The 27,292-nt window shown below is 39.5% G+C and overlaps 1 protein-coding gene across 1 annotated transcript in view; it reads right to left on the reverse strand.

Annotated features, from left to right (window-relative positions):
• Positions 1-31: 31 nt before the first annotated feature.
• Positions 32-27,292, reverse strand: part of LOC130871367 (cytochrome P450 3A11-like) — a 39,477-nt gene continuing 12,216 nt past the window's right edge. Inside the window, exons 3-13 of the mRNA XM_057764708.1 lie at positions 27,120-27,172; positions 19,036-19,135; positions 16,640-16,753; positions 16,463-16,551; positions 16,014-16,162; positions 12,158-12,285; positions 11,085-11,154; positions 8,349-8,509; positions 7,333-7,559; positions 5,542-5,704; positions 32-127 (exon numbers count right to left, since the gene is read on the reverse strand). Coding sequence (XP_057620691.1) covers positions 32-127; positions 5,542-5,704; positions 7,333-7,559; positions 8,349-8,509; positions 11,085-11,154; positions 12,158-12,285; positions 16,014-16,162; positions 16,463-16,551; positions 16,640-16,753; positions 19,036-19,135; positions 27,120-27,172 — 1,350 coding nt within the window. The remainder of the gene's footprint in view (positions 128-5,541; positions 5,705-7,332; positions 7,560-8,348; positions 8,510-11,084; positions 11,155-12,157; positions 12,286-16,013; positions 16,163-16,462; positions 16,552-16,639; positions 16,754-19,035; positions 19,136-27,119; positions 27,173-27,292) is intronic.

A 27,292-nucleotide genomic window follows, 5' to 3' on the forward strand; every position in this document is an offset into this window, starting at 1 on the left:
GAAGAACACAACAGAACCACTTGATGGAAAATCATGCTTCCGTTATGATTGCATCCCGTGGCACAACCTTTAGAACAATGGGTCCTTCTGATCGAAGCAGTAGTGTTCGGCTTAATTTCAGAGGGATCTGCAATAATGTAAAAAAATAAGAAAATGAATGAGTAAACTAACAGCAATCCCAGAAGAAAAGCTTAAAAAATTCAGGATGGAAATTCTTTGAAGAAACATAAAATCTGTGTTTAACATCAAATATTGTGACTCTCTTATTCTTTCCAAGATGTGTCAACTAGATGGTGAGAGCATACATCCAAACAGTGCATTGGGTAAAATGTTGATTGAGAATCTACTGTATATGGGACCTGAGATGAAGTCATGTTGGTTCATGTTATTTCTGTCCTGTGTTGATTTAGAGTAAAACAGACAAGTTTAATATTTTGAACCTAATTCCTAGTTATTATGTTGTATTATATTTCTAAGCCCTGAAATGCTATTTTTGATTTGTTGATGCTTGCAAGCTAACTCTGAGAAGATACACTTCAAGTCTGTGGACAGTCCTCAGCTCCTAGATCATATGTCACCACTGCAGTTGAACCCATCTAGACAAGGCTTTAGGAGGACAGATATTTGCTTGCTTTTCTAGAGTCTACCTTTGTCTCACAAGGATGGGTTTATGAAGGATTCTGAGTTCTCCAGTGTTTTCCATGCTGTTTTAGTCTCATGCTATTCAGAGTTGGTAGGGAATGCCTCCAACAGAGTTATCTTCTGATCACAGGAGAAGAAAGGGGAGCAAAGTAGTCCTGGATATAGAGAAGTGTCAAATTTAAGATGACTGAACCTTCCCACTGCATCTTCCTGTGTTAGGTTTGTCATGGACTCTCAAAACTAGTACCATGTTTTGTCTGTCTAAATCCCTGTACATGCTTATGATTTAAATGCTTTAGTGAGAAAGTTGTAAAACAAGTGAAGTTGTATGGAAGTAAAATGACACATCTACTATAAGCCACAAATCACAAAATAACATTCCCATCCCCCTAATCATCCATGAATAAAATTAATTGACAAAGAGAAGACAAATCCTAATACACAAGTCCTGTAAATTTTAGCTATCCTATTGCATGAACAGAAACATTTTTTTCAGAAAATACAAACTCTTTTTCCAAATGCTTTATCATATTTCTTTAAAATATTATGTGGTGTACATGTGTTTTGCATAGAGGCATTCAAAACAGATGTTTATAAAAATATACATGCTATATTAGAGTACTACTCAGCAGTAAAACACAATGACTTCTTGAATTTTGCATACAAATGGACGGAAATTGAAAACACTATCCTGAGTGAGGTAAGCCAGACCCAAAAAGAGGAACATGGGATGTACTCACTCATATTTGGTTTCTAGCCATAAATAAAGGACATTGAGACTATAATTCGTGACTCTAGAGAAGCTAAATAAGAAGGTGAACCCAAAGAAAAACATATAAGCATCCCCCTGAATATTAACCTTCATCAGGCGATGAAAGAAGACAGAGACAGAGACCAACATTGGAGCACTGGACTGAAGTCTCACGATCCAAAGGAGGAGCAGAAGGAGAGTGAGCATGAGCAAGGAACTCAGGACAGCGAGGGGTGCACCCACACACTGAGGCAATGGGGATGATCTATCGGGAACTCACCAAGGCCAGCTGGCCGGGGACTGAAAAAGCATGGGACAAAACCGGTCTCGCTGAACATAATGGACAATGAGGACTACTGAGAACTGAAGAACAATGGCAATGGGTTCTTGATCCTGTTGCATGTAATGGCTTTGTGGGAGCCCAGGTAGTTTGGATGCTCACCTTAATAGACCTGGATGGAGGTGGGTGGTCCTTGGACCTCCCACAGGGCAGAGAAACCTGCTTACTCTTTGGGCTGAGGAGGAAGGAAGACTTGATTGGGGGAGGGGAGGGAATGGGAGGTGGTGGCGGGGAAGAGGCAGAAATCTTTAATAATTAAATTAATTAATTAATAAAAAAAAAGAAAAAAAATATACATGCTAAGCAGAGTAGTGGTGGCACAGGCTTTTAATCCAAGCACTCGGGAGGCAGAGGCAGGTGGATCTCTGTGAGTTTGAAGCCAGCTGGGTCTACAAGAGTTAGTTCGAGGACAGGCTCCAAAGCTACAGAGAAACCCTGTCTTGAATAAAACCCAAAATAAATATATACATACTAATAGTATCTTTTAAAGATTTAATTGCTGGGTCCTGGGGTGGGCTGATCCCGAATTTCCTGGGAAACCGCCACACTGATTTCCAAAGTGGTTGCACAAGTTTGCATTCCCACCAGCAATGGATGAGGGTACCCCTTCCTCCAAAAACTATCCAGCAAAGGCTATCATTGATGTTTTTGATTTTAGCCATTCTGACAGGTGTAAGGTGATATCTCAAAGTTGTTTTGATTTGCATTTCCCTTATCGCTAAGGAGGTTGAGCATGACCTTAAGTGTCTTTTGGCCATTTGAACTTCTTCTGTTGAGAATTCTCTGTTCAGTTCAGAGCCCGATTTTTTAATTGGGTTAATTAGCATTTTAAAGTCTAGTTTCTTGAGTTCTTTATATATTTTGGAGATCAGACCTTTGTCTGTTGCAGGGTTGGTGAAGATCTTCTCCCAGTCAGTAGGTAATACCACTCTTGGGAATATACCCAACAGATGCCCTATCATATTACAGAACCATTTGTTCAACTATGTTCATAGCAGCATTATTTGTAATAGCCAGAACCTGGAAACAACCTAGATGTCCTTCAATGGAAGAATGGATGAAGAAAGTGTGGAATATATACACATTAGAGTACTACTCAGTGGTAAAAAACAATGACTTCTCGAATTTTGCATGCAAATGGATGGAAATAGAAAACACTATCCTGAGTGAGGTAACCCAGACCCAAAAAGATGAACATGGGATGTATTCACTCATAATTGGTTTCTAGCCATAAATAAAGGTCATTGAGTCTATAATTTGTGATCCTAAAGAAGCTAAATGAGAAGGTGAACCCAAAGAAAAACATATAGTTATTCTCCTGGATATGGGAAGTAGACAAGATTGTCAGGCAAGATTTAATTGGCTTAAAGTTTTCTTGAAAGAATTTTATAATTGTTCTTTTTTCTTTCTTTATCTTTTTCTTATTTTTCTCTCTCTTTTTTCTTCATTTTTTTCTTTTTTTCTTTTCTTCTTTTTTTCTTTCTATATTTCAGATAGATATTTTTTCCCCACCAGATTTACAACTAAATTTTTGAATTTTAACTTGAATTAAAATAATTATTTCTCAGAAAGAGAGACCCACATTGGAGCACCAGTCTGAAATCTCAAGGTCCAAATCAGGAGCAGAAGGACAGAGAGCACAAGCAAGGAACTCAGGACCGTGAGGGGTGCATCCACACACTGAGACAATGGGGATGTTCGATCAGGAACTCACCAAGGCCAGCTGGCCTGGGTCTGAAAAAGCATGGGATAAAACTGGATTCGCTAAACATAGTGGACAAAGAGACTGCTGAGAAGTCAAGAACAATGGCACTGGGTTTTGATCCTACTGCACATACTGGCTTTGTGGGAGCCTAGGTAGTTTGGATGCTCACCTTACTAGACCTGGATTGAGGTGGGTGGTCCTTGGACTTCCCACAGGGCAGGGAACCCTGATTGCTCTTAGGGCTGACGAGGGTGGGGTATTTGAATGGGAGAGGGGGAGGGAAATGGGAGGCCGTGGCGGGGAGGAGGCAGAAATCTTTAATGAAGAAATAAATAAATAAATTTAAAAAAAAAAAGAACAAAAAAATAATTATTTCCTTGTCTACATTGGTTAGAATTTTATAATTGTTAACCAAACTTTAAACCATTTACTGGAGATTTTCAATGCACAAACACTCCTCGAAGAACCAGTTGCACTCTCTGGAAGATATAAGATAAGGTGATTAAAAAAAGAAAATCATGTTCTTCAATACAGAGAGAACAAACAGAACCAAACTGGTGGCTTTAATGATGAAGCATTAGCATAAGTTATGAAAAATGCCTCAAGGAGCCAAAAGTAGAGCATAAAATAAATGAAGAAAGATCTCAAGAAGAAGAATATTGATTTAGGAATGAATAAGAATAAAAGTGGGAACGATACAAGATCTATGGAAATATGACAACTACCTGTTTTCTGGAGCAAGAACTCCAGAGAAGTGAGGCAGAACTGAAGGCGTAAGTCATAAACAATCCCACACCAGTTTGGAATTATGATTAATAGGGTGGTATTTATTAAAGGGGAAGAAACTTACAGATCACCGTCCCAGACAACAGCCCTCTGCGCAATTAGGAAGAAGTCTAGTCTCCAGAACCGGAGCAGGAAGTAAAGAGAGCGAGGAAGGAAGTAGCCGCTTTTTTAGAGGGAAAGAGACCACGCACCAATGGGCTGGTATCTCAGCAGCTATTGGCTGGAGGAGCCGAAGGACCTCCCGCAACACAGAACTGTCAAGATGCCCATTTACGTTGGAGCTCGTCATAACCAGCAACTTTGGAAAGATTCAATTATTTTTATTTTATGTATAAGAATGTTTTGTCTGCACATCTGCATGTATATCACATGTGTGCAGTCTCAACAGAAGTGAAAGAAGCACTCCCAAGTCCTTGTAACTGTAGTTGAAAATGATTGTGAGGCACTTGTAGGGGCTAAGAACTGAACCCAGGTCCTATTCCAGAGCACCAAGTGTTCATAACTGCTGAGCCATCTCTTGAGCCCTAGCAATTGTGCTTTAAAATAATGATTCTCAACTTGGTCTCACATGCTGACTCAGCAATGAGCTTTAAAAGTCAAACTATAGGTGAATTATTTCAGGATTTCAGAAATAGCCAGGCATCATGAGGTTTTTTTTTTGTTTGTTTGTTTGTTTTTTGTTTGTTTGTTTTTTGAGACCAGGTAACCTGTAACACACGCTGGCTTCAAATTCAATAAGTGGCCAGGAAACGGTTGGACTTCTTATCTTCTTGCCTTCACCTCATGCGTGCAAGAATTACAAGAATGCTCCACCACAGCTACCTCGTGCAGTACTATGGAGGAGAACCAGGACTTTGTGTATGCTAGGGAAGAACTTTGCCAACTGAGAGACATCTCAGACCCTATAAATGAGTTGTAAAGCTCCTTGGTGATTCTAAGGAAGCCAGGCATTGACAAGACTGTCAGAGGAGGACTTCTTTGAGCTCTTGACGAAGAGATCACCACCCCAAAATCATGAACTCATGATCACTACACCTCTGACTATCACATGATATGCCCTAACTTCAATTAACTTGACTGGAACTTCAAACAGGATGCATATAATCTTTTCATACTGACCTTCTAACTCATCAGAATGCTACAGTTGTACTCTATATTGACGTAGAACCAAAGACCCCTGTGTACAAATAAGTCATTTGGCCATATAACAAATTAGTAAATCTCAAAAAATAACATATTCAGTTTTCAACACAGAAGCTTCAGTTGAAAAGATGTCTCCTGTACAGCATTATTTTTTGAGATAATTTTAATCCTCACCTGTGTTTCCTTACAAGGCTGGAAGGAGAAGTTCTGCAGGACTTTAGTGAGAGCAAGTTTCATGTTCATGAGAGCAAACCTCATGCCAATGCAGTTCCTGGGTCCATACCCAAAGGGCAGGTGTACATAAGGATTGATCCTGCCCTTGTTCTCCTTGCTAAACCTGGAGACACACAGTAATGGCAAGTTAGCAAATGACAGAAACATACGAGCTACATACATGAACTTCGCTTTAGACATCTAACCAGTAACATACAGATGAGAATTGTACACTAAACGTCCTTTCCAACCCCCTTGTCTAATAAACTTTCCATATGGTAGATAAAACAAATGCTGTCAGACAGAATGCATCCTGTGTGACCACTAATGTAATAATGTTGTTATGAGTTATAGGCAATCAACCACTGCTTATTAGATTGAAGTTCCATTTTATAGTGGGAATTAATGCGTGATACTATAAATCTGTTCAAAATCTGCTGGGTAGGGTGGTCATAGGCTCTATGGGAGAATGTACTATTGTTGTTCTGATAAGTGGACATGATATCAAACTGTCATCTAAATATTTATTACTATACACAATAATTAGTGCTGCTCTTAGTCTTGGTCAGAGAAGCTTCTAATTGCAGTGGAGACAGTTAACACAGAGACTCATAACTGCTCAAAATGCTGAGAATGAGTGATGGTGGAGTGCTCAGTGCTTAATGGGACATTTGTATCTTCCTCTCCAAGGCTCAGAGAGCATCTCATAAGAGGGATCAGAATAAGTTAAGAGCCAGGGAATGAGAGTGGTGCTGTGAAACACTATCTTGTGGACCTGACACAGTCAATGTACTCATGAACTCCCAGCAGCTATGGTTGCCTACACAAGGCTTAATCATGTTGATATATTCCATCAAAAATGTGGGAGGAGGCCGCTGGAGGGATGGCTTAGTGGTTAAGAGCATTGCCTGCTCTTCCAAAGGTCCTGAGTTCAATTCCCAGCAACCACATGGTGGCTCACAACCATCTGTAAAGAGGTATGGTGCCCTCTTCTGGCCTGCAGAAATGCACACAGACAGAATATTGTATACATAATAAAGAAATAAATATTAAAAAAAGATGAGAGCTGTGATATTTTTTAAAATGTGGGAGGAAGTTAAAGAAATTTCACCTCAGTAAACATTTTTTTTTACAATGAATATTTGCCTGGGCGGGGGGGCGGAATTTTCCTTCAATGGTGTAGCCTTGGTGATTTGTCCATACTCCAGTAAATAACTCCTAGACCTACACTTATGTAAGTAACCCTAATTAAATTTATGAGTCACAAGAGAAAAGGAACTCATGAAAACAGGAGGAAGCCCATATGGGGACAAGTAGGGATTTAGCAAGTGTGGGAGGGAGAAAAGACAGTAATGTCAGATAGCAATGTCCAAAATATATTATATATGCATGTAATTGTCCAAGAACGAAAAAGGAGAGAAAACAAAATACATCTTTAAATCTTAAAGTTCATTCAGCATAATGCTGAGTTCCATGCCTAAAAAGCACATGTCAGTCAGACTGATGGAAAATGGGTTCTTGTCTCACAATTCAATCGGCTATTTGCTACGTGGGGAATGAGGGAAAAAAACACTCTGTATTTAAATTGTCACATTTTCCTGTCTCTCTTCCTCTGTCCTCTTTTTCTTCCCTTTATCTGCAAAATGCAAATGGGTGCAAAATCACATTTAGAGCATCATCCCATAACAGACACCATAGCATTTATAGGCCATCATAGCTCAGAGTGGGTTCCCATTCCTGGGATCCTGGTACCTTTCAGGGCGGAATTCTGCAGGCTCTGGCCAGTACTTTGGGTCATAGTGAAGGGCAAAAACTGGTATAATCACTACAGACCCTTTGGGAAAAAACACACCATTGATTTCCACATCATCTTTACAGACTCTTTCAAGTCTAGGAGCAATTGGGTATAATCTGAGGGTTTCATTCAGTACCATGTCGAGGTACTCAATCTCCATCACTTTATCATAGTCGGGAGGTGCCTGGGAAGAAAGAAAAAGATTTGCTGAGATTTTACATTAACATTCAATAGGTCTGCATTGTATCTTTGCGTTCTCAGTAGCTCCAAAGCTGACTTCAGCATTTAAAGAGACCAAGGCACTTACAATCCATTTCAAAGGGATTTTAAAGTGTTTTATGTTTGGAGGTGTTTTGCATACATATGTGTATATGAACCTTATGTGTGTACTGTGCACAAAGTCAAAAGAGGGTGTCAAATACCTTGTGACTGGCATTACAGACAGTTGAGAACTGCCATCTGGGTGCTGGGAATCAAACCTGAATGAATTCTCCAAAAGAGCTGTCATAGAGACATTTATCCAGTCTCTTACACAGTGGTTAGACTAACTAACACTTTGGGCTGGGAAAATGTCTCAATTAATGAAGTGTCTACTACACAAGCCTGGGAACCTTAGTTTAGCTGCACACCATTCATAAAGCCAGACACAGTGGCACGCATCTATAATCCCACTGCGGCAGGGGCGGGGGCAGAGAAAATGTGTTGGTAAGATAGTGTAGCCAAATTGAAAAGCTCCATGTTCACTGAGGAAGCCTGACTAAAACATGGTGGAGAGTGATTAAGAATAAAACCCATTGTATCTATATACCTACATACATGTGAACACACACACACACACATGCACACATACAATGACAATCACACGTACTCTCTCTCTCTCACACACACACAAACACACATACACACACACACAACATTGCACGTGATGAGAAGTTGTCTCTTTTTCCTTCTACTCCAAGCATCATCCATTCACCTTATTGGGCAGAGCCATATCGATCTCTTCTTGCAGTTTCTTCTGGATATCAGGGTGAGTGGCCAGTGCATGCAGGGCAAAGGCAAGGGTGTTGCTGGTGGTGTCATAGCCAGCAAAGGTAAAGATAATTGACTGGGCTGTGATCTCCATGTCAGTCAGAGCTGAAAGTAAGAAAATATTCAGGAAAGTCAGGTCAGTGTGCACCAACACAAAAAAGATGAGAAAATCAATTGAGGCTTCTGTTTCCCTATAGATATATATGGAGAGTCCTTCAGTCACCTTGGGACTGTTATCAGTCTGACATCCATGTGACACAGTCAGAGAAGGGGAAGATTGTTTCAGCCAGGATGTCCCATGGATTATATTCTGTTCCTCGTCAGCATTAGGAAATTTAAAGACATAATTTACTCAATTTTTAAGATTTATTTTTATTTTTTGTGTGTATTTGTGTATGTAGGAGTGCTACGTGGGAAGAGGTGTTCATGGAGGCCAGAAGAGGGCATATGATCCCATGGAGAAGGATTTTAGGCATAGGTACTGGGAACTGAACTACACCTCTCTGTTAGAGCTTAAGTTTTTTTTCTGTGTATGTGCACAGTCATGTGTACAAGTGCCCATGGAGAGCAGAAGATGAACTGGAGCCCACAGGTCCTGAGATACAGGCAGTTGTAATCCTTTTGCCATAAGTGCTATGATTCTGTTCTTCGTAAATTCTTTCTACCAATTAGTTTAAGAACTTGCTACAAAATTAAAACTGGAATATAAGCCACAATAAGTGTGTATTTTGTAAAGTAACTTCTTTTTTACCTATCAAAAATGAAACATAATGGCTGACGAGTAGGTGGAGAGCTAGCCCGGCATGTATGAAGCCATGTTCTCCATCTCCAGCACTGTATGTAAACTAGGCATGGTAGCATAGAAGTTAAAAGGTCATTCTCAGGCACACCATGACTGTGATCTCAGCCTGGGCTACATAAAACTTGGTCTCCAAAGGAGAAGGAGATATAGAAGAATTTGGAGTTAGCTGAGCACATGAAAGAGTTTCAAGCAGATAGACTGCAGAAAATTTAAACACAAAACACATAATGACTTTAGAAAACAAATATGTTTTCTTAGAAGATCATATATATATATATATGATTGTATGCAGTAGAAATAAGAAGATATGTAAGAATGGAAGATTCCCTTTATATTAGCTACTGATGCACATATGTATAATTAAACCTGGAATTGGAATGCCATTATTTCCCAACCATGATAGTAATAAGCATGAGGATCTGAGTTTGCATAGTGAGAAGGGGAAGATGGGGAGAGCTTGGGGTAATAGGATGGTTGGGATAAAGGAAGGGAGGATGTGGGAGCAGGGAAGTATATATCTTAATAAAGGGAACCATTTTAGGGTTGGCAAGAGACTTTACTCTAGAGGGGTTCCCAGGTGTCCAGGAAGATGTCCCCAGCTAGTTCCTTGGGTAGCTGAGGAGAGGGAGCCTGAAATGGCCCGATCCTATAGCCATACTGATGAATATCTTGTATATCACCATAGAACCTTCATCTGGCGAAGGATGGAGATAGAGACAGAGACCCATATTGGAGCACTGGACTGAACTCCCAAGGTCCAAATGAAGAGCAGAAGGAGGGAGAAGATGAGCAAGAAATCAGGATGCGAGGGGTCCACCCACCCACTGAGACGTTGGGGCTGATCTAATAGAGTTCACCAAGGCCAGCTGGACTGTGACTGAAAAAGCATGGGATAAAACTGGACTCTCTGAACATGGCGGACAATGAGGGCTGATGAGAAGCCAAGGACAATGGCACTGGGTTTTGATTCTACTGCATGTACTGGCTTTGTGGGAGCCTACCCTGTTTGGATGCTCACCTTCCTGAATCTGGATGGAGAGGGGAGAACCTTGGACTTCCCACAAGGCAGGGAACCCTGACTGCTCTTTGGACTGGAGAGAGAGGGGGAGGGAAGTGGGGGAAAGGAGAGGGAAATGGGTGGTGGGGAGGAGGCAAAAATTTTTAACAAAAAAATACATTAAAAAAGTCAACTGTGGTGACACATGCCACCTGTAACCTCAAATTCATGGATCATTGGGACCTGCTGACTGCCAGACTAGCTCCAGATTTAATAAGAGACCCTGTCTGGAGGAAATAAGGCAGAGAGTGATTGAGCAAGACACTTTTTGCCTTCCTCTGACACCCCCATTCACACACCTAGTGTTGTGCACATATGCACATACACATGCACACACATACATATGAAATCTAAAATTATAAAATTTACTAATTTGGTTTTCAGTATGTAAAATAATGAAGAGAACCAGTGTGTTTGTCCAAAGGAGGTTTCCACAGATGTCACTTATTCAACACACACAAAAAGTAAATCTTCACTATAGATTAGAATAGAGTACTTATACAACAGGGACTCCCAGACAGCATCGGCACTATTTGGGTACATATCTCCTGAATGAATGTAGACTCAGGTATATAGGAAGACTTTCTTCATGGCTACCCTTCATGTTTGGAATGAACTCGTGCCCATGTGCTTCTAGACAATTCCATGGAGATAATAGCCATGTCCTTCTTTCAGCAACCTGACAGAGGTATTCTTCTGCTACAAAACCTCTCCACACATTTTCTAAGCGATGTGACCACTTCCTGATAGCTTCCTTGTAAGGAACACAGCCTGCAGCTCCCACTACATCCTTGCACATAGACCAGGGAGTCCTTGGTTACCTTTATGAGACTCTTTGTCTTGGGAATTATTTTGAGTGTTGATCATCAGCTGAAGAAAATCCACTCTGTGCTGGAAGCAGAAAGAGAAGTTGCAAAAATAGAAGATTAATAGTGAAGTCAGAAGTCAGAGTTGGATCAGGAGTGCAGAAACTTTAACTTCCTTTCTGCAAATTAACCTCCATTAAATTCACAAACATGGCTAGGGTTGCTTGAGTCACCAAAAAAGAAAAACACTGCTCTTCAGACTGGAGAGGAAGGTGGGGACTGAAAGGTGGGGATGGGGGGAGGGGGAGGGAAATGGAAGGCGGGGAGAAGGAGGAAATTTTTAATAAAAAAAATATAAAAAAAGAAAAACACTGGTGGTTAAACAAGTGAGCAATCCAACTGACATATCAACCACTCTTACAATAAATTAAAAAGGATACAATTTTAAATAATAACTTTGATTCTTTGAATCAAAGTTTTTGAAGGAGATGAAAATAGTATTCCCACTTTTAATCGTTTTTATCTATTCTTAGAGAATTTCATAGATGTATACAATAAAATATGGCCATATCTACCCCTTCCATCTCCTCCACTCAATTCCTATTATACCCTTATAACATTTCGCCATCCAAACATCATGACCTTTGCTTTTTATTACCCAATGAGTCCAACTGGTGCTGTCAATATGTGATTGACTGTATTGGAAAACTACTGGAGACCACACGCACCCTCTACAGTCATCAAAATCCAATAGTTTCTCAATTAGAGGTGGGGCTTGAAAAGGTGGAGATTTGGCAGATTTGATCTCACACGGGTCTAGTGCTTTGCCATTTTTTAAATTTCAATCCTTAGGCATGGCTCTCTTGTTCTCATTCCTATTGCTAAGGGTTAATTTATGGATTATTTTCAATCAAGTTTTCAAAACTCCATCTTTTTCTCCTTCAAAAATAAAAAGGCACTTTCTATCTTTCTAAATCCAGTCTTCTCAATCTAGCTTTAGTGATAGATGAAGGAAAACATATAACTCACAGGTTCACAGCCCAAGCCATTATCAAATCTGTACCTCTCATGAGACAACCACTTTTTACCTTCTGCTTAGAATCCAGGCGATTTTTTTTCATTCTGCCCACAAATTTTTTGAAAAATGCTATCGAATCCTTTGGAAACATGGAGATATTTAACATCTCATATATTGGGACAAGGAACGGAAAGAGTACTGGAAAAGAAAGATAAAGAATAATTTTTAGTGGAAATGCAAGTTTCTTTTAGAGAAATCATGAAGCAATCCAAAGAATAAGCCACCAGTGTCTCAAGCAAATATTCTCTCTGAGACCTTTCTCACACTGGATCACTACCATAATGCTCTTTCTGCACTCTGGAGTAGTGATAGAAATAAATCTGACTCTTGGTTTAAACTCTGCACCTGAAGTTTGTATGGATCCAAAATACAGACAGGGGCCAGTGACGTGGTTCAACAGCTAAAGGGTCCTGCAGAAAAGCCAAAGAACCTGAATTTGATCCCTGAATCCCACGCTGTGAAAGGAGAGAAACAACTTCTGCAAATTGTCCCCTGATTTCTACATGCCACACAAATACCAAAGCAGTCTCTCTCACACACACAAACACAGAGAGAGAGAGAGAGAGAGAGAGAGAGAGAGAGAGAGAGAGAGAGAGAGAGAGAGAGAGAGACAGAGAGAGAGAGAGAGAGAGAGAGAGAAAGAGAGAGAGAGACAGAGACAGACAGAAAGAGAGAGAATGCGGAATATTTGTTTACACTGTGTGAAGATGTCATTATGGTTCGTTTAATAAAGAACTAAATGTCCAGGAGTTAGGCAGAAGTGAATAGGCAAGGCTTCTTGGGAAAGACAGGAATTCCATGAAGTAAAGCAGAGAGACACCAGGGAAACACTGAAGAAGTCAGAGGTACAGTACAGAGGAAAGGTAACCAAGCCACAAGACAGAACATAGATTAAAAGAAACAGGTTAATTTAAGTCGCAAGAGCTAGTTGGAAAAATTTTAAGCTACCACCAAGTTTTCTTAATTAATATTAAGTCTCCATGTTATTATTTGTGAGGTAGCAGGTCAAAGAAAAGTTAAACTACACACAAACACACACACAAATAAGTAAATCAATTTGTTGTTATCTAATAAATAAGTAATAAAGAAAGAACAGCCCAGATATCATCTGTTTCTCAACTGACATAATATAGCTTTGTTTAAACTAGCACCAGAAAGGATCTGAGGAAAGTCAGAGGGATGTCCAAATTAATCAATATACTCTTACTAAATGAAACTATGTCAAAGAACTCCAGGAGGTGATTGAAAAATTTCTTACAATATAGTTTCATTACAGAGTACATGCCTAGCATGCATGAGATTCCAAGATCTTCTCCATACAGCAAGGGAATTGAAAATGTCTCGAAAGAATATGAAATAAAGATACACCAAGAGGTCATTGTTTTTTACAGCTGAGTAGTACTCTAATATATATATTCCACACTTTCTTCATCCATTCCTCCACTGAAGGGCATCTAGGTTGTTTCCAGATTCTGGCAATTACAAACAATGCTACTATGAACATAGTTGAAGAGATACTTTTGTCATATGATAGGGCATCTCTTGGGTATATTCCCAAGAGTGGTATTACTGGATCTTGGGGTAGGTTGATCCCAAATTTCCTGAGAAATCACCACACTGATTTCCAAAGTGGTTGCAAAGTTTGCATTCCCATCAGCAATGGATGAGTGTGCCCCTTTCTCCACAACCTCTCCAGCAAAGGCTATCCTTGGTGTTTTTGATTTTAGCCATTCTGACAGGTGTAAGATGGTATCTCAAAGTTGTTTTAATTTGCATTTCCCTTATCGCTAAGGAGGTTGAGCATGACCTTAAGTGTCTTTTGGCCATTTGAATTTCTTCTGTTGAGAATTCTCTGTTCAGATCAGTGCCCCATTTTTTTATTTGGTTAATTAGCATTTTAAAGTCTAGTTTCTTGAGTTCTTTATATATTTTGGAGATCAGACCTTTGTCTGTTGCAGGGTTGGTGAAGATCTTCTCCCAGTCAGTGGGTTGCCTTTTTGTCTTAGTGACAGTGTCCTTTGCTTTACAGAAGCTACTCAGTTTCAGGAGGTCCCATTTATTCAATATTGTCCTTAATATCTGTGCTGCTGGGGATAAACGTAGGAAGTGATCTCCTGTACCCATATGTTGTAGAGTACAGGTTCGTTGTGTTCAGACTAATATTGAGGTCTTTAATCCATTTGGACTTGAGTTTTGTGCATGGCGATAGATATGGATCTATTTTCATTCTTCTACACGTTGACAACCCGTTCTGCCAGCACCATTTGTTAAAGATGCTCTCTTTTTTCCATTGAATACTTTTAGCTCCTTTATCAAAAATTAGGTGTTCATATGTTTGTGGGTTAAAATCAGGTTCCATTGATCTACTTCTGTGTTTTTATGCCAATACCAAGCTGTTTTCAAAACTGAAGCTCTGTAATAGAGTTTGAAGTCAGGGATGGTAATGCCTCCAGATGATCCTTTATTGTATAAGATTGTTTTGGCTATCCTGGGTTTTTTGTTTCTCCATATAAAGTTGATTATTGTCCTCTCAAGATCTGTGAAGAATTTTGATGGGATTTTAATGGGGATTGCATTGAATCTATAAATTGCCCTTGGTAGAATTGCCATTTTTACTATGTTGATCCTCCCAATCCAAGAGCAAGGGAGATCCTTCCATTTTCTGGTATCCTCCTCAATTTCTTTCTTCATAGACTTAAAGTTCTTGTCAAATAGATCCTTCACTTCCTTGGTTAGAGTTACCCCAGGATATTTTATGCTATTTGTGGCTATCGTGAAGGGTGATGCTTCTCTGATTTCCCTCTCTGCTTCTCGAATTTTGCGTGCAAATGGATGGAAATAGAAAACACTATCCTGAGTGAGGTATCCCAGACCCAAAAAGAGGAACATGGGATGTACTCACTCATAATCGGTTTCTAGCCATAAATAAAGGACATTGAGCATATAATTTGTGATCCTAGAGAAGCTAAATAAGAAAGTGAACCCAAAGAAAATCATATAGTCAGCCGCCTGGATAGGAGAAGTAGACAAGATTGCAGGGCAAAAACTGGGAACTTTCAGGTGAGGTGGCATGGGGCAAAGGGGAAATGGGATGAGAAACGTGAGAAGGGGAGGATGGGAGGAGCTTGGGGGATTGGGATGGTTGGGATATAGGAAGGGTGGATACGGGAGCAGCGAAGTATATATCCTAACTAAGGGAGTCATCTTAGGGTTGGCAAGAGACTTGACTTTAGAGGGGTTCGCAGGTGTCCAGGGATGGTGTGAAATGCCAGATCCAAGTCAGGGCATGAACTGACCATCTGCATGAGATCATGCCAATCATATTTGTCAGCATCCTAGCAGGCAGCACTGATTGGACTCAAAAGATGACCAAAAAAAAAAGAGAGAGAATGGGAAATAAATTGGGAGAAAGATGTGTTTTGGTGTTTGCAGGAATTGGGAGGTGAGGGTAAGAGGAGAGTATAATGAATATAGATTGTATACCTATGTTATATTGTCAAAGGATAAATAAAAGAATTCTAAAACAAAGCCAGGATTGGTGGAACAACCCTCTAAACTCAGCACTCAGGAGGCAGAGGCAGGGGATCACAGTGTGTTCAAGACCAGCCTATTCTACACAGAAACTTTCAGGCCAGCTATAGCAACATAGTGAGACCCTGTCTAAAAGAAAACTGAGTTATAAAATAAGAGTAATGGGATACATGTCTTTAAAAGCACTAAAAATGTTGGATTGTGCCTTTATGGGGGTGAATTGCATTCCAATAGAGCTGTTTGCTATGGAGAGTGTGGAAGAGAAAGGCAGAACTGACAAACATAGACACATACAAGATCAGTGGGGCAAAAGACAGAAAAACCATCATACATACTCAGTACAAAGAAAAACGGGTCAAAGAAATCTACTTTTAAGAAGTTCCTGGTCTTTTCCACAAAAGGGTCCTTTGGGTTGTTGAGGGAATCTACCCTCACACCAAATGCTGTGCTTGTGATTACATCCATGCTGTAGGCACCAAACACTCTAAGGAGAGAGAGACATGGGATTTAACACATGCAGCAAGAAGCCTGAAATAATCACATTCTTGGCCAAGACATGTTAAGTCACCTCACCTAGGTATTGTCTAAGCACCTTCCCCTCCTACCCACCCTCTACTCTTTTGAGCTGGGCACTCTTGTGTTTCTTTCTCAAATGTACACTTGTCAACCAGTGTCTAAAAAAAAAAGAAGGAACAGCTGGACATGTGAAACACAGAGAAGAATGACCCTTCTGCCCCTGCTGTCCTTCCTCTCCCAGAACCACAGTGGATGTACCACTACTCACTCTTTCATGTTGAGAGGCTTGCCTTTCTCTGCCTCTCTTCTCAAGTATTTTAACAAAATATCTCCATACTCTTCAATGATGGGGAACATCTAAACACAAAACACAGAGGCATACATGGTTGTTAGGTGTGGAGACTCAAGTCACACAAACATTTCAGCTAGAAGTCCTTTTAGTCACCTCTTTGAGTTTTCCACTGGTGAAGGTGGGAGACAGCAAGGCTCGAAGTCTCTTCCACTCCTCATCCTTAGATATGATCAGGGATTTACTCATTATCCCCACTGGGCCAATTTCCTAGAGTCCAAAAAAAAATACAGATATTTGCTCTCTGTAAATCTTGAATTTTCCATGGTTGCAAAAATGCTAAGTGCATATTGGTGTATAACAACTAATTACTGACTGTTTGCTATGTATCAAACCTTATGCTAGATGCAAAAATACTCAGAATTTACTTACATCTTGTTAAAACTCGGGTGCTCACTGGGATAGCTGTCTGTTGATATTTCAAACCCTTATATTCCAGGACCCTTCTAAACATAAATCCCTTTGTGGTTGGAAAATTATTTTCATGGGTGGGGGTAAAGATGGGAACAAGAATTTTAGTAGATTCTCCAGAGCTATACAGATGCCAAATGGCTTGAGGATAGGATAGTAAGTTAACTCTGCATCAGACAAGTTCACCAGCAAAGTATTTAAAAGGGATTTTTGGTATGGTGTGTGTGTGTGTGTGTGTGTGTGTGTGTGTGTGTGTGTGTGTGTAGAACAGAGTGTAGAGTGCATGCTCATTAGGAGACCAGAGGTCTGGCATTTTCCTCTATAACTCCCTAATGCATTTTTTGGGGACAGAGTCCCTCAATGAATCTAGAATGTTCTAGCTTGGCTAGAGTGGATAGGTAGCAAGCCCCTAGGGCCTACCTATTTCCAAACACAGTTCTGAAAGTTATGTCCAGGTTTTATGTTATGCCTAAATTTAAACTCTGGTATTTTACCCACTGAGCCATCTCCTTAGCCTGAGACACTTAAAGGGTTGATGTTTGGGTTTTCAAGATGTATTTTATTATTTTATTCATGTCTCTCTGTATGTGTGTGTTATGAATGTATACATATGTGTGTGTATGAATGTATACATATGTGTGTCCATTGTAATCAGAGGCTGAAGAAATGAGTTGGAGCTCCTGCAGCAGGAGTTACAGGTACTTATGAGCCCATGTATATGGATGTAGACAACCAACTCTTCATCCTCTTTCAGATCTTACAGCCACTAAGTCATCTCTCTAGACCCTGGTTCGTTTGGTTTGGGTTGTTTTTTATTTAGAAATAACGCTGTAGAAGTCTCGTTCCTTTATTCTTTATGCAATGGTAAAATAGAAAATATAATTCCATTTCTCTGGTGGAACTTCCTTCTGCCTTCCACAATTATATTTTATACAGCATGAAGTCTCCCAACTGCCCTTATATTAAAACAGCACAATAGGAAGAAATGAAAATGGCTTTTCTTGATGAAGGGCAGCTGCAAACTGCCAACCTCACCAGAAGATCAAAGACTGAATGAGGGTCTAAGGGATGGTTCAGTAGGTAAATGTGCATGCTGCTAAACCCAACAATCTGATTTCAATCCCAAGGACCTATGGCATAGAGAGAACCAACAGTTTTCCCCAGACAGGACAGTGGGATAGTCATGGGCTTAAAAGAGAGAGAGAACATTGAGCTAAGTAGCATATGTCACATAAATTAACATAAATGAAGATTTACATTTGAGAGCTAATCTCGAAAGGATATAATTTGTACACAAGCAGATCATACAGAAGGACCAGGTGAATAATTATCAGACTTGACCCTGCCCACACCATCCACTGAGAAGAGAGATGGATATACAAGATGAAGAGAGGAAGGCAGGCTGTACATGGAAGCTAATGGGCTACTAAGAGGGAAATGCAGGTAAAGAAGCAGCTCTCTTTTAGGAGTGTTTGTCATCACACAAATCTAGATCGGTGATAAACTGTCCTGATCCAAACAGACATAAGAAAGGACCCAGGAAACAGAAAATGTAAACACAACTCTGATGACAACAGTGTAGATCTACAACCTGAGTACAATAATATAGTACATTTATACTTCTTCATTAGCAAAATGACTACCTAGACCAAACTTGCATATTATTATGGAGGGCATTGCATATATATATATATATATATTAGCTTAGCCCCGGAAATAATAATAACATGGAAATTGTATTCATTTAAACACTGACTGACCATTATTTCTAGCCTCTTATTGGCTAATTTTCACATCTTGATTAACCCATTTCTAATAATCTGTGTAGCACCACGAGATGGTGGCTTACCAGGAAAGATTCAGCATGCCTGACCTGACAGCTGGTTTCATGGCATCTGTCTGACTCTGCTTCTTTCTCCCAGCATCCTGTTCTGTCTACTCCACCTATCTAAGCTGCTGTCCTGTCAAAAGCCAAGGCAATTTCTTTATTAGCCAATGAAAGTAACATATAGACAGATGACCTCCTATATCACACAGCAAAAATGAATCTTTCAATTTTTTTAATTAAAAAAGGAAATTACCCGTCGGTTTGTGAACACAGAATAGGATTCTTTCACAAGTACATTCTTGATCATGTCTGGGTCTGTGATGGTTAACAGGGGTGTTGGACCATCAAACAACCTGTATGGGGAAAGCAATTGATTAACCTATAGTGATATTTTATTCCTGTTTTATAAATAAAGCTTGTCTGAAGACAGATGATAAAACTAATCCACTAGAGGAAAGCAGTAGTGTTACACACCTTTAATCCCAGGATTTGGGACACAGAGGCAGATGGATCTCTGTGAGTTCAAGGCAACTTTGGGCTACACAAAATCAATGCAGAAACAGATCCAGGTGGTAGTGGCTCAAACCTTTAAAACCAGACCTAGGGAAGAAGATAAACTGGACCAAGACTGGAACTCACTCTCTTTTAGTCCAAGTATTTCTTAGAGTTAAGAACTCTCTAGTGGCTTGGATGCTTTGCTTTTCTGATCTTCAGATTAAAGCCCTATATCTGTCTCTAGATTTTTATTATTCATGCTACATTTGGCACCCAATGTTTGTGCTATACATATATAAGAATTATGGGTTTATTAAAGTTGTAAGAGCTAGTTAATAATAAGCCTGAGCTAATAGGCCAAAGAGTTCTTAACTAATATGAGCCTCCATGTGTTTCTTTGTGCCTGAACAGCTGCAGGACAAATGGAACAGAAACTTCTGTCTACATTAACCCAAGCAAGGTTCTGACTGGTAGCCCCAAATCTAGATATTGATTCTCCCTTATATGACTGTCACTCTGGTTATAGTTATACAACATATTCTCACAGAAGATTCCAGTCTAACTTAAGAAATCTGCTCATGGCTACAATGGAATTTTAGTAAAGTAACAGGTAGTATCATTCAGGTCACAATGAGTCACTTAAGGACAAAAAAGTTCTGAAAGACATCATAATTGGAAATCACAAGTGAAATTTTTAAGTCTACCTGTAAAGATATTAGTGTTGCCTATACAATTTTCTAAGGTTTTTTCATATTTAAATATGACAAGGGACTGGGGATATGGAACCTCAATTAAGAGCATATATTGTTTTTGCAAAGGACTTGCATTTGGCTGCTAGCATCCATGTTGGTTGACTCATACCAACTGGTAACTCCAGCTACAGGATGACAATGCCTATGGCCTTCATGATAATCAGCACTCTTGTGCACACACATATACACACACATATAAATATAATAAAAGCTATAGAAAAAGATGGTAAACAATAAAATATTAGACTAAAATTTGTAATTAAGGGCTTAAGATAGAAAATTAAAGTTAATATAAAATATTTTAGAGTAAAACCAAATCCTTATTATTTCAAAACTTGAAATGAAAAAATTAATCTTAATAATAATAAAATATTTCATATCTGGGCTTTGGATGCAACTCAGTGGTAGAAGGACTTCCTAGAATACAGCAGGCCATGGATTTGATACATTGATCTTTAAAACAAATAAAAGTACAGAATTTAAGTGAGGCACCTATTATACCTTCTCTAAGACTTAGAAAATATAAAAGTAAGGGCAGAAAGAACATAAGAGCCAGAAGGTAAAGGGGAGAGCTGCAATGCTGTTTTATACATTCTGGAATTCCCTAATGTTGGCACTGAGTGACATTGTCTTTATGGGTGTGCATCTCAGCAGATCCCTGTGTTAAGGATGGATGAGAAGAGATGAAGAGGCAGGAAGAGCCAGAGCCTCTTCCCACTTGTTTCTGTCTCATAGCATAATGATGACACCTACTCCTAAGATCTAACCAAACCGCGATATCAGTGATAGAGTACAGTTCCTGCTGCTGACTCAGTCACTTTACAGAACCATTAAGGACATAAACCCAAGGAAGAGCACTTTGGTTTTCAAATACATTTGATCTCCAAAGTCAGTTCAATAAGACAGGAAACAATGATATACACTTCTATCAAAATCCTGGCAGGGAATAGTGATAGCACACACTTTTAATTCCAGAACTCAGAAGGCAGAGGCAAGTAGAACTCTGTGAGTTTGAGGCCAGCCTGTCTTGTAGAGATAATTTCAGTAAAGCCAGGGCTTTTATACAAAGAATCTCTGTCTCTGAGAAACAAAATCTTGGCAGGGGCTGATAAGATAGCTCAGCAGAAAAACGCACTTGTACTATGCCTGGTCACCTTAGTTCATACCATGGAAGTAGAAGGCCAACTACCACAAGTTTATTCAGACCTACATATGTGCACCATGCCAACAGCCCTTTCCCCAAATCGAAAAAGCATGACTGGCTTAAAATAAAATATAAACCACAATAACAAAATATTCACACTTGCAAAGGAATTTTTAATGCTAAGCATAAAAAAGTTAATAAGTGCTTAGTTATGTTCTTCCATCCCTGCTGTCAATGGACATGCTAAAGTCAACAGTGTGTAAGGAGTAAGCATTTCTAAAGGGAAATGAGTAAATGTGGCAAAGAGAAGGTATCACACACTTGTGTAAGCCAGACTAGTCTCAGTCTCATGATCCTACTGACTCTGCCTCCTTCAACAAATCCTCCCATCATGCTCCACCAATACCAATGATATCACACATTTATAGGAATAGATTACAGGGATATAAAACAGTGCCTTTCATGTAGTAAAAAGGAAGATTCACTATGTTGATCCTACCAATCCAAGAGCATGGGAGATCTTTCCAATTTCTGGTATCCTCTTCAATTTCTTTCTTCAAAGACTTAAAGTTTTTGTCAAACAGGTCTTTCACTTCTTTGGTTGGTTGTAACATGAGGGCCTGCTCAATTTGGGTTTCCTTCCCACCGGCTACCCCACAGCTGGCAAGCCCCAAAGAAAATCACACAGAGAGTCTGCATTATTTATAAACTGATTGGCCCATTAGCTCAGGCTTCTTATTAGCTCTTATAGCTTATATTAACCCATTATTCTGATCTATGTTAGCCATGTGGCTCAGTACCTTTTTCAGCAGTGCAGGGCTTCCTCCTTCCCAGAATTTTCCTGTTCTCAGTGCATCATTTCTACTTCCTGTCTGGTTTGATGAGAACAGGAGAATGCTAGGAAGGAGGAAGCCCATTCCTCCTATTCCAGCCCAGACCACCAAGAAGCAAGATGTAACCTGCCTGGCTGAAAGGTACCTAGCCATGTGGCTAATATAGATAAGATTAATGGGTTAATATAAGCTACAAGAGCTAATAAGAAGACTGAGCTAATGGGCCAATCAGTTTTATAACTTATGAAGATCTCTGTGTGATTTTCTTTGGAACTTGCCAGCTGTGGGGTAATGGGCAGGACAGAAAACCCAACAAGCTGGCCTTCATGTTACAAATGACAGAAACCCCAACAAGCCAGCCCTCATGTTACAGTTGGTGTTACCCCAAGATTATTTTGTGCTATTTGTGGCTATTGTGAATGGTCATGCTTGTCTGATTTTCCTCTCAGCTTTATTATTCTTTGAGTATAGGAGGCTACTGACTTTTTTAGTTCATCTTATATCATGCTGCATCACTGAATGTATTTGTCAGCAGTAGGAGTCCTTTGGTAGACTTTTTGGGGTCAGTTATGTACACTATCATATCATTTGCAAATAAAGAAAGTGACTTCTTCCTTTTCAATTAGAATCTCCTTGATTTCCTTATGTTGTCTTATTGCTATAGCCAGAACTTCATATAATGGATTACATTGATAGATTCTCATATGTTGAACCAGCCATGCATGTCTGGGATGAAGAATACTTGATCATAATGAATGATATTTTGATGTGTTCTTGTATTTGGTTTGCCAGTATTTTATTGAGAATTTTTGCATCGATGTTCATGAGTGAGATAGGTCTGTAATTCTCTTTGTGGTTGAGTCTTTGTGTGGTTTTCGTATCAGGGTAATTACAGCTTTATAAAAAGATTTTGGCAATGACCCTTCTATTTCTATTATGTGGAACACATTGAGGATTATAGGTATCAGCTCTTCTTGGAAGTTGTGGTAGAATTCTGCACTAAAACCATCTGGCCCTGGGCAATTTTTATTTGGGAGGTATTTGATGACAGTTTCTATTTCTTCCTGACTAATAGGTCTATTTAAACTGCTCATCTTGTCTTGATGTAATTTAGGTATATGGTATCTATCTAAAAAACTGTTAATTTTTTTTAAGTTTTTCAATCGTGGAATACTGGCTTTTGAAGTAAGACCTAATGATTCTCTGATTTTCTTCAGTGTCTATTGTTATGTCCCCCTTTCCATTTCTAATTTTGTTAATTTCGGTGTTCTCTCTCTGCCTTTTGATTAATTTGGATAAGGGTTTGTCAATCTTGTTGATTTTCTCAAAGAACCAACTCTCTGTTTCATTGATTCTTTGGATTGTTTTCTATGTTTTTATTGGGTTGATTTCAATGCTCAGTTTGATTATTCCAGTCATCTACTCCTCTTGGGTGAGTCTGCTTCTTTTTGTAGACTTTTCAGCTGTGCTGTTAAGTTGCTAATGTGAGCTTTCTCCATTTTGTTAATGTGGACACTTAGTGTTGTGAACCTTCCTCTTAGCACTGCTTTCATAGTGTTCCATAGGTTTGGGCATGTTGTGTCTTCATTTTTAATGAATTCAAGGAAGACTTTAATTTCATTCTTTATTTCTTCCTTGACCCAGGGGTGGTTCAGTATTTGACTGTTCAGTTTCCCTGAGTTTGTAGGCTTTCTGGGGGTAGTATTTTTGTTAAATTCTAACTTTACTCTATGGTGACCCAATAAGACATGGGTGTTTACTCCAATTTTTGTATCTGTGGATGTTTGCTTTGTTACTGAGTATGTGATCAATTTTTGAGAAGGTTCTACAACGTGCTGAGAAGAAGGTTTATCTTTTCTGTTTTTGTGGAATGTACTATATATGTCTATTAAGTCCATTTGATTCATTACATCTGTTAGTTCTCTTATTTCTCTGTTAATATCCTACCAAAACAATCTATAGATTCAATGCAATCCCCATCAAAATCCCAACAAAATTCTTCACAGACCTTGAGAGAATAATAATGAACATTATATAAAAAAGCAAAATCACAGGAGAGCTAAAACAATCCTATATAATAAAGGAAATTCTGCAGGCATTACCATCCTTGATATTAAACTCTATTACAGAACCGTAGTAATCAAAACAGCTTGGTATTAGAATAAAAACATAGACATTGACCAATGCTGATGGAGGAAGGTCATTGGTTAATAAACAAACTGCCTTGGCCCATTTAACAGGTCATCCCTTAGGTAGGTTGAGTAGACAGAACAGAATGCTGGGAAGAAGAGGAAGTGAGCTCAGATGCCATGCCAGACACGATGAAGCTCTGACTCAGGATGGATGTAGGCTAGAATCTTCCTGGTAAGCGCACCTTGTGGTGCTACACATATTATTAGAAATGGGGTAAATTAATACGTGAGAATTAGCCTAGAAGGGGCTAGATATAATGAGCCAGGCAGTAGTTAAAAGAATACAGTTTGTGTTGTTATTTTCGATATAAAGATAATCATGTGGGAGCCGGGTGGGACAAAAAGCAGGCCCGCAGCTCCCTTCAACACAATGCAATCAAATTGACATGAATATTAATCCACACACCTATGAATACCAGATTTTTACAAAGAAGTTAAAATTATAAAATGGAAGAATGAAAGCATCTTTGACAAATGGTGCTGGCATAACTGGATGTCAACCTGTCGAATAATGAAAATAGATCCATATCAATCATCATGCACAAAACTCAAGTTCAAATGGATTAAAGACCTCAATATCAGTCTGACCAAACTGAACCTGATAGAAGAGAAAGTGGGAAGTATCCTGAAATACATGGGCACATGAGACCACTTCCTATGTATAACCCCAGTAGTACAGAGAATATGAGCAACAATGAATAAATGGGACCTCCTGAAATTGAGAAGATTCTGTAAAGCAAAGGACATAGTCAATATGACAAAAAGGCAACCTACTGAATGGGAGAAGATCTTTACCAACCGCACATCAGACATAGGACTGACATCCAAAATATATTAAGAACTCAAGAAACTAGACATTAAAATTCTAAATAACCTCATTAAAAATGGGGCTTAGAACTAAACAGAGAATTCTCAACAGAAGAATTTCAAATGGCCAACAGATACTTAAGGACATGTTCAACTTCCTACCTATCAGAGAAGTACAAATAAAAAAAAACTCTGAGATACCATCTGACACCTGTCAGAATGGCTAAAATCAAAAACAAACAAACAAAAAAAACAATGATATCTTATGCTGCAGAGGATGTGGAGTAAGGGAAACACTCATCCATTGCTGGTGGGAATGCAAACTTGTACAACCACTTTGGTAATCAGCATGGAAATTTCTTAGAAAATTGAGAGTCAACCTACTTCAGGATCAAGCAATACCCCTCTTGAGAATTTATCAAAAAGATGCCAAGTCATACTACAAAAGCATGTGTTCAACTAAGTTCATAGAAGCATTTGTAATAGCCAGATCATGGAAATAACCTAGATGCCCTTCAATGGAAGAATGGATGAAGAAAGTGTGGAATATATACACATTAGAGTACTACTCAGCGGTAAAAAAACAATGACATCTTGAATTTTGCGGGCAAATGGATGGAAGTAGGAAACACTATCGTGAGTGAGATAAACCAGACTCAAAAGTATAAATATGATATGTAATCAATTATTAGTGGATTCTAGCTGTAAACAAAGGACATTGAGCCTATAGTTCATGATCCTAGAGAAGCTAAGTAATAAGGAGAACCCAAAGAAAAACATATATAGATTCATCTGGAAATTGGAAGCAGACAAGATTGTCTGGCAAAAGTTAGAAGCATGGGGATGGGGAGTAGAAGGAAGCAGAGGGGGAGAGGGAGAGGGGGAAAGGGGAGAATTGGGGAGAGCTTGAGGGTGTGGGATGGTTGAGATGGAGGAAGGAATGATGGGAACAGGGAAGAAGATATCATAATTGAGGGAGCCATTTTGGGGTTGGCAAGAGGCTTGGCTCTGGAGGGGTTCCCAGGAATCCATGGGGATGACCCCAGCTATGATCTTGGGCAGTGGAGAAGAGGGTAGCTGAACTGGCCTTGTTCAGTATTCACACAGATGACTAGCTTGAATATCACCATAGAACATTCATCCAGTGACAGATGGAGACAGAGACAGAGATGCACATTGGAGCACTGGACTGAGCTCCCAAGGTTCAGTTGAAGAGTAGAAGGAGGGAGAATATGCACAAGGAGGTCAGGATCACAAGGGATTCACTGAGACAGTGTGCCTGAGCTCATGGGAGCTCACCAAAGCCAGATGGACTGGGAATGAATGGAAATGGGATCAAACTGGACCCTCTGGATATGGCTCACAATTGGGGCAGACTGAGGGGCCAACGACAATGGCACTGAGAATTGTCTCTACTGCATGTACTGGCTTTTTGATATCCTATTCTCTTTGGATGCATACCTTCCTAAACCTGGATGTAGGGGCAAGGGACTTGGAATCACACATGGCTGGGTTCCTTGACTTCTCTTAGGACTGGAGGGAATAGAGGAGGAGAGTATGTGAGGGAGCAGGAGGGAAGTTGTAGGAGGGGAGGAAGTGGGAATTTTGATTGGTGTTATTTTTGAAGTATTAAAAAAGAGAGAGTAAAAAAGAAAAGGAAGTTTCAGAAGAAAAAAAATATGATGCCAACTCTGGATAAAATGCAAGGCCTTGCCAGGTGTTATGGCTCATGTTTTTAATCCCAGCACTCAGAAGCAAAGGCAGACAAATCTCTGTGACTTGGAGGCCAATCTGGTCTACAAAATGACTTCCAGTACAACCAGGACTGTTACACAGAAACCCTGCCTCAATAAACAAACAAACACACACACACACACACACACACACACACACACGTGGCCCAGAGTCCATGGAGCCACAAATCCTGTCCAAACTCCATAGTATACAATGTTCTCAAGACAATCAGACCTGTGAACCATGGCACTTAAGGACACATATTGTCACCTTTACAACAGAGAAGTCATTACTACAATTCTCAGCTGGCTTTGTCCTTGAACAATTAGAGTACATCCTCCTAAACACAATCAACTTATGAAACTTTCCAGAACACTTACCCCCATATTTTCCCATACTTTTTATAACACTCGATATCGAATTTCCATATACCCTAAAAAGAAAAAGAGAATGAAATCCATTATTGTCCTGTATGTATCAACTTTTCTGTAGCCAGGGAACCAAACACACAAATCCTGTGAAACAAGGTTTACCATTTCTGACAGAAAAAATT

Source organism: Chionomys nivalis, chromosome 3 (assembly GCF_950005125.1).
Source record: "Chionomys nivalis chromosome 3, mChiNiv1.1, whole genome shotgun sequence".
Lineage (NCBI taxonomy): Eukaryota > Metazoa > Chordata > Mammalia > Rodentia > Cricetidae > Chionomys > Chionomys nivalis.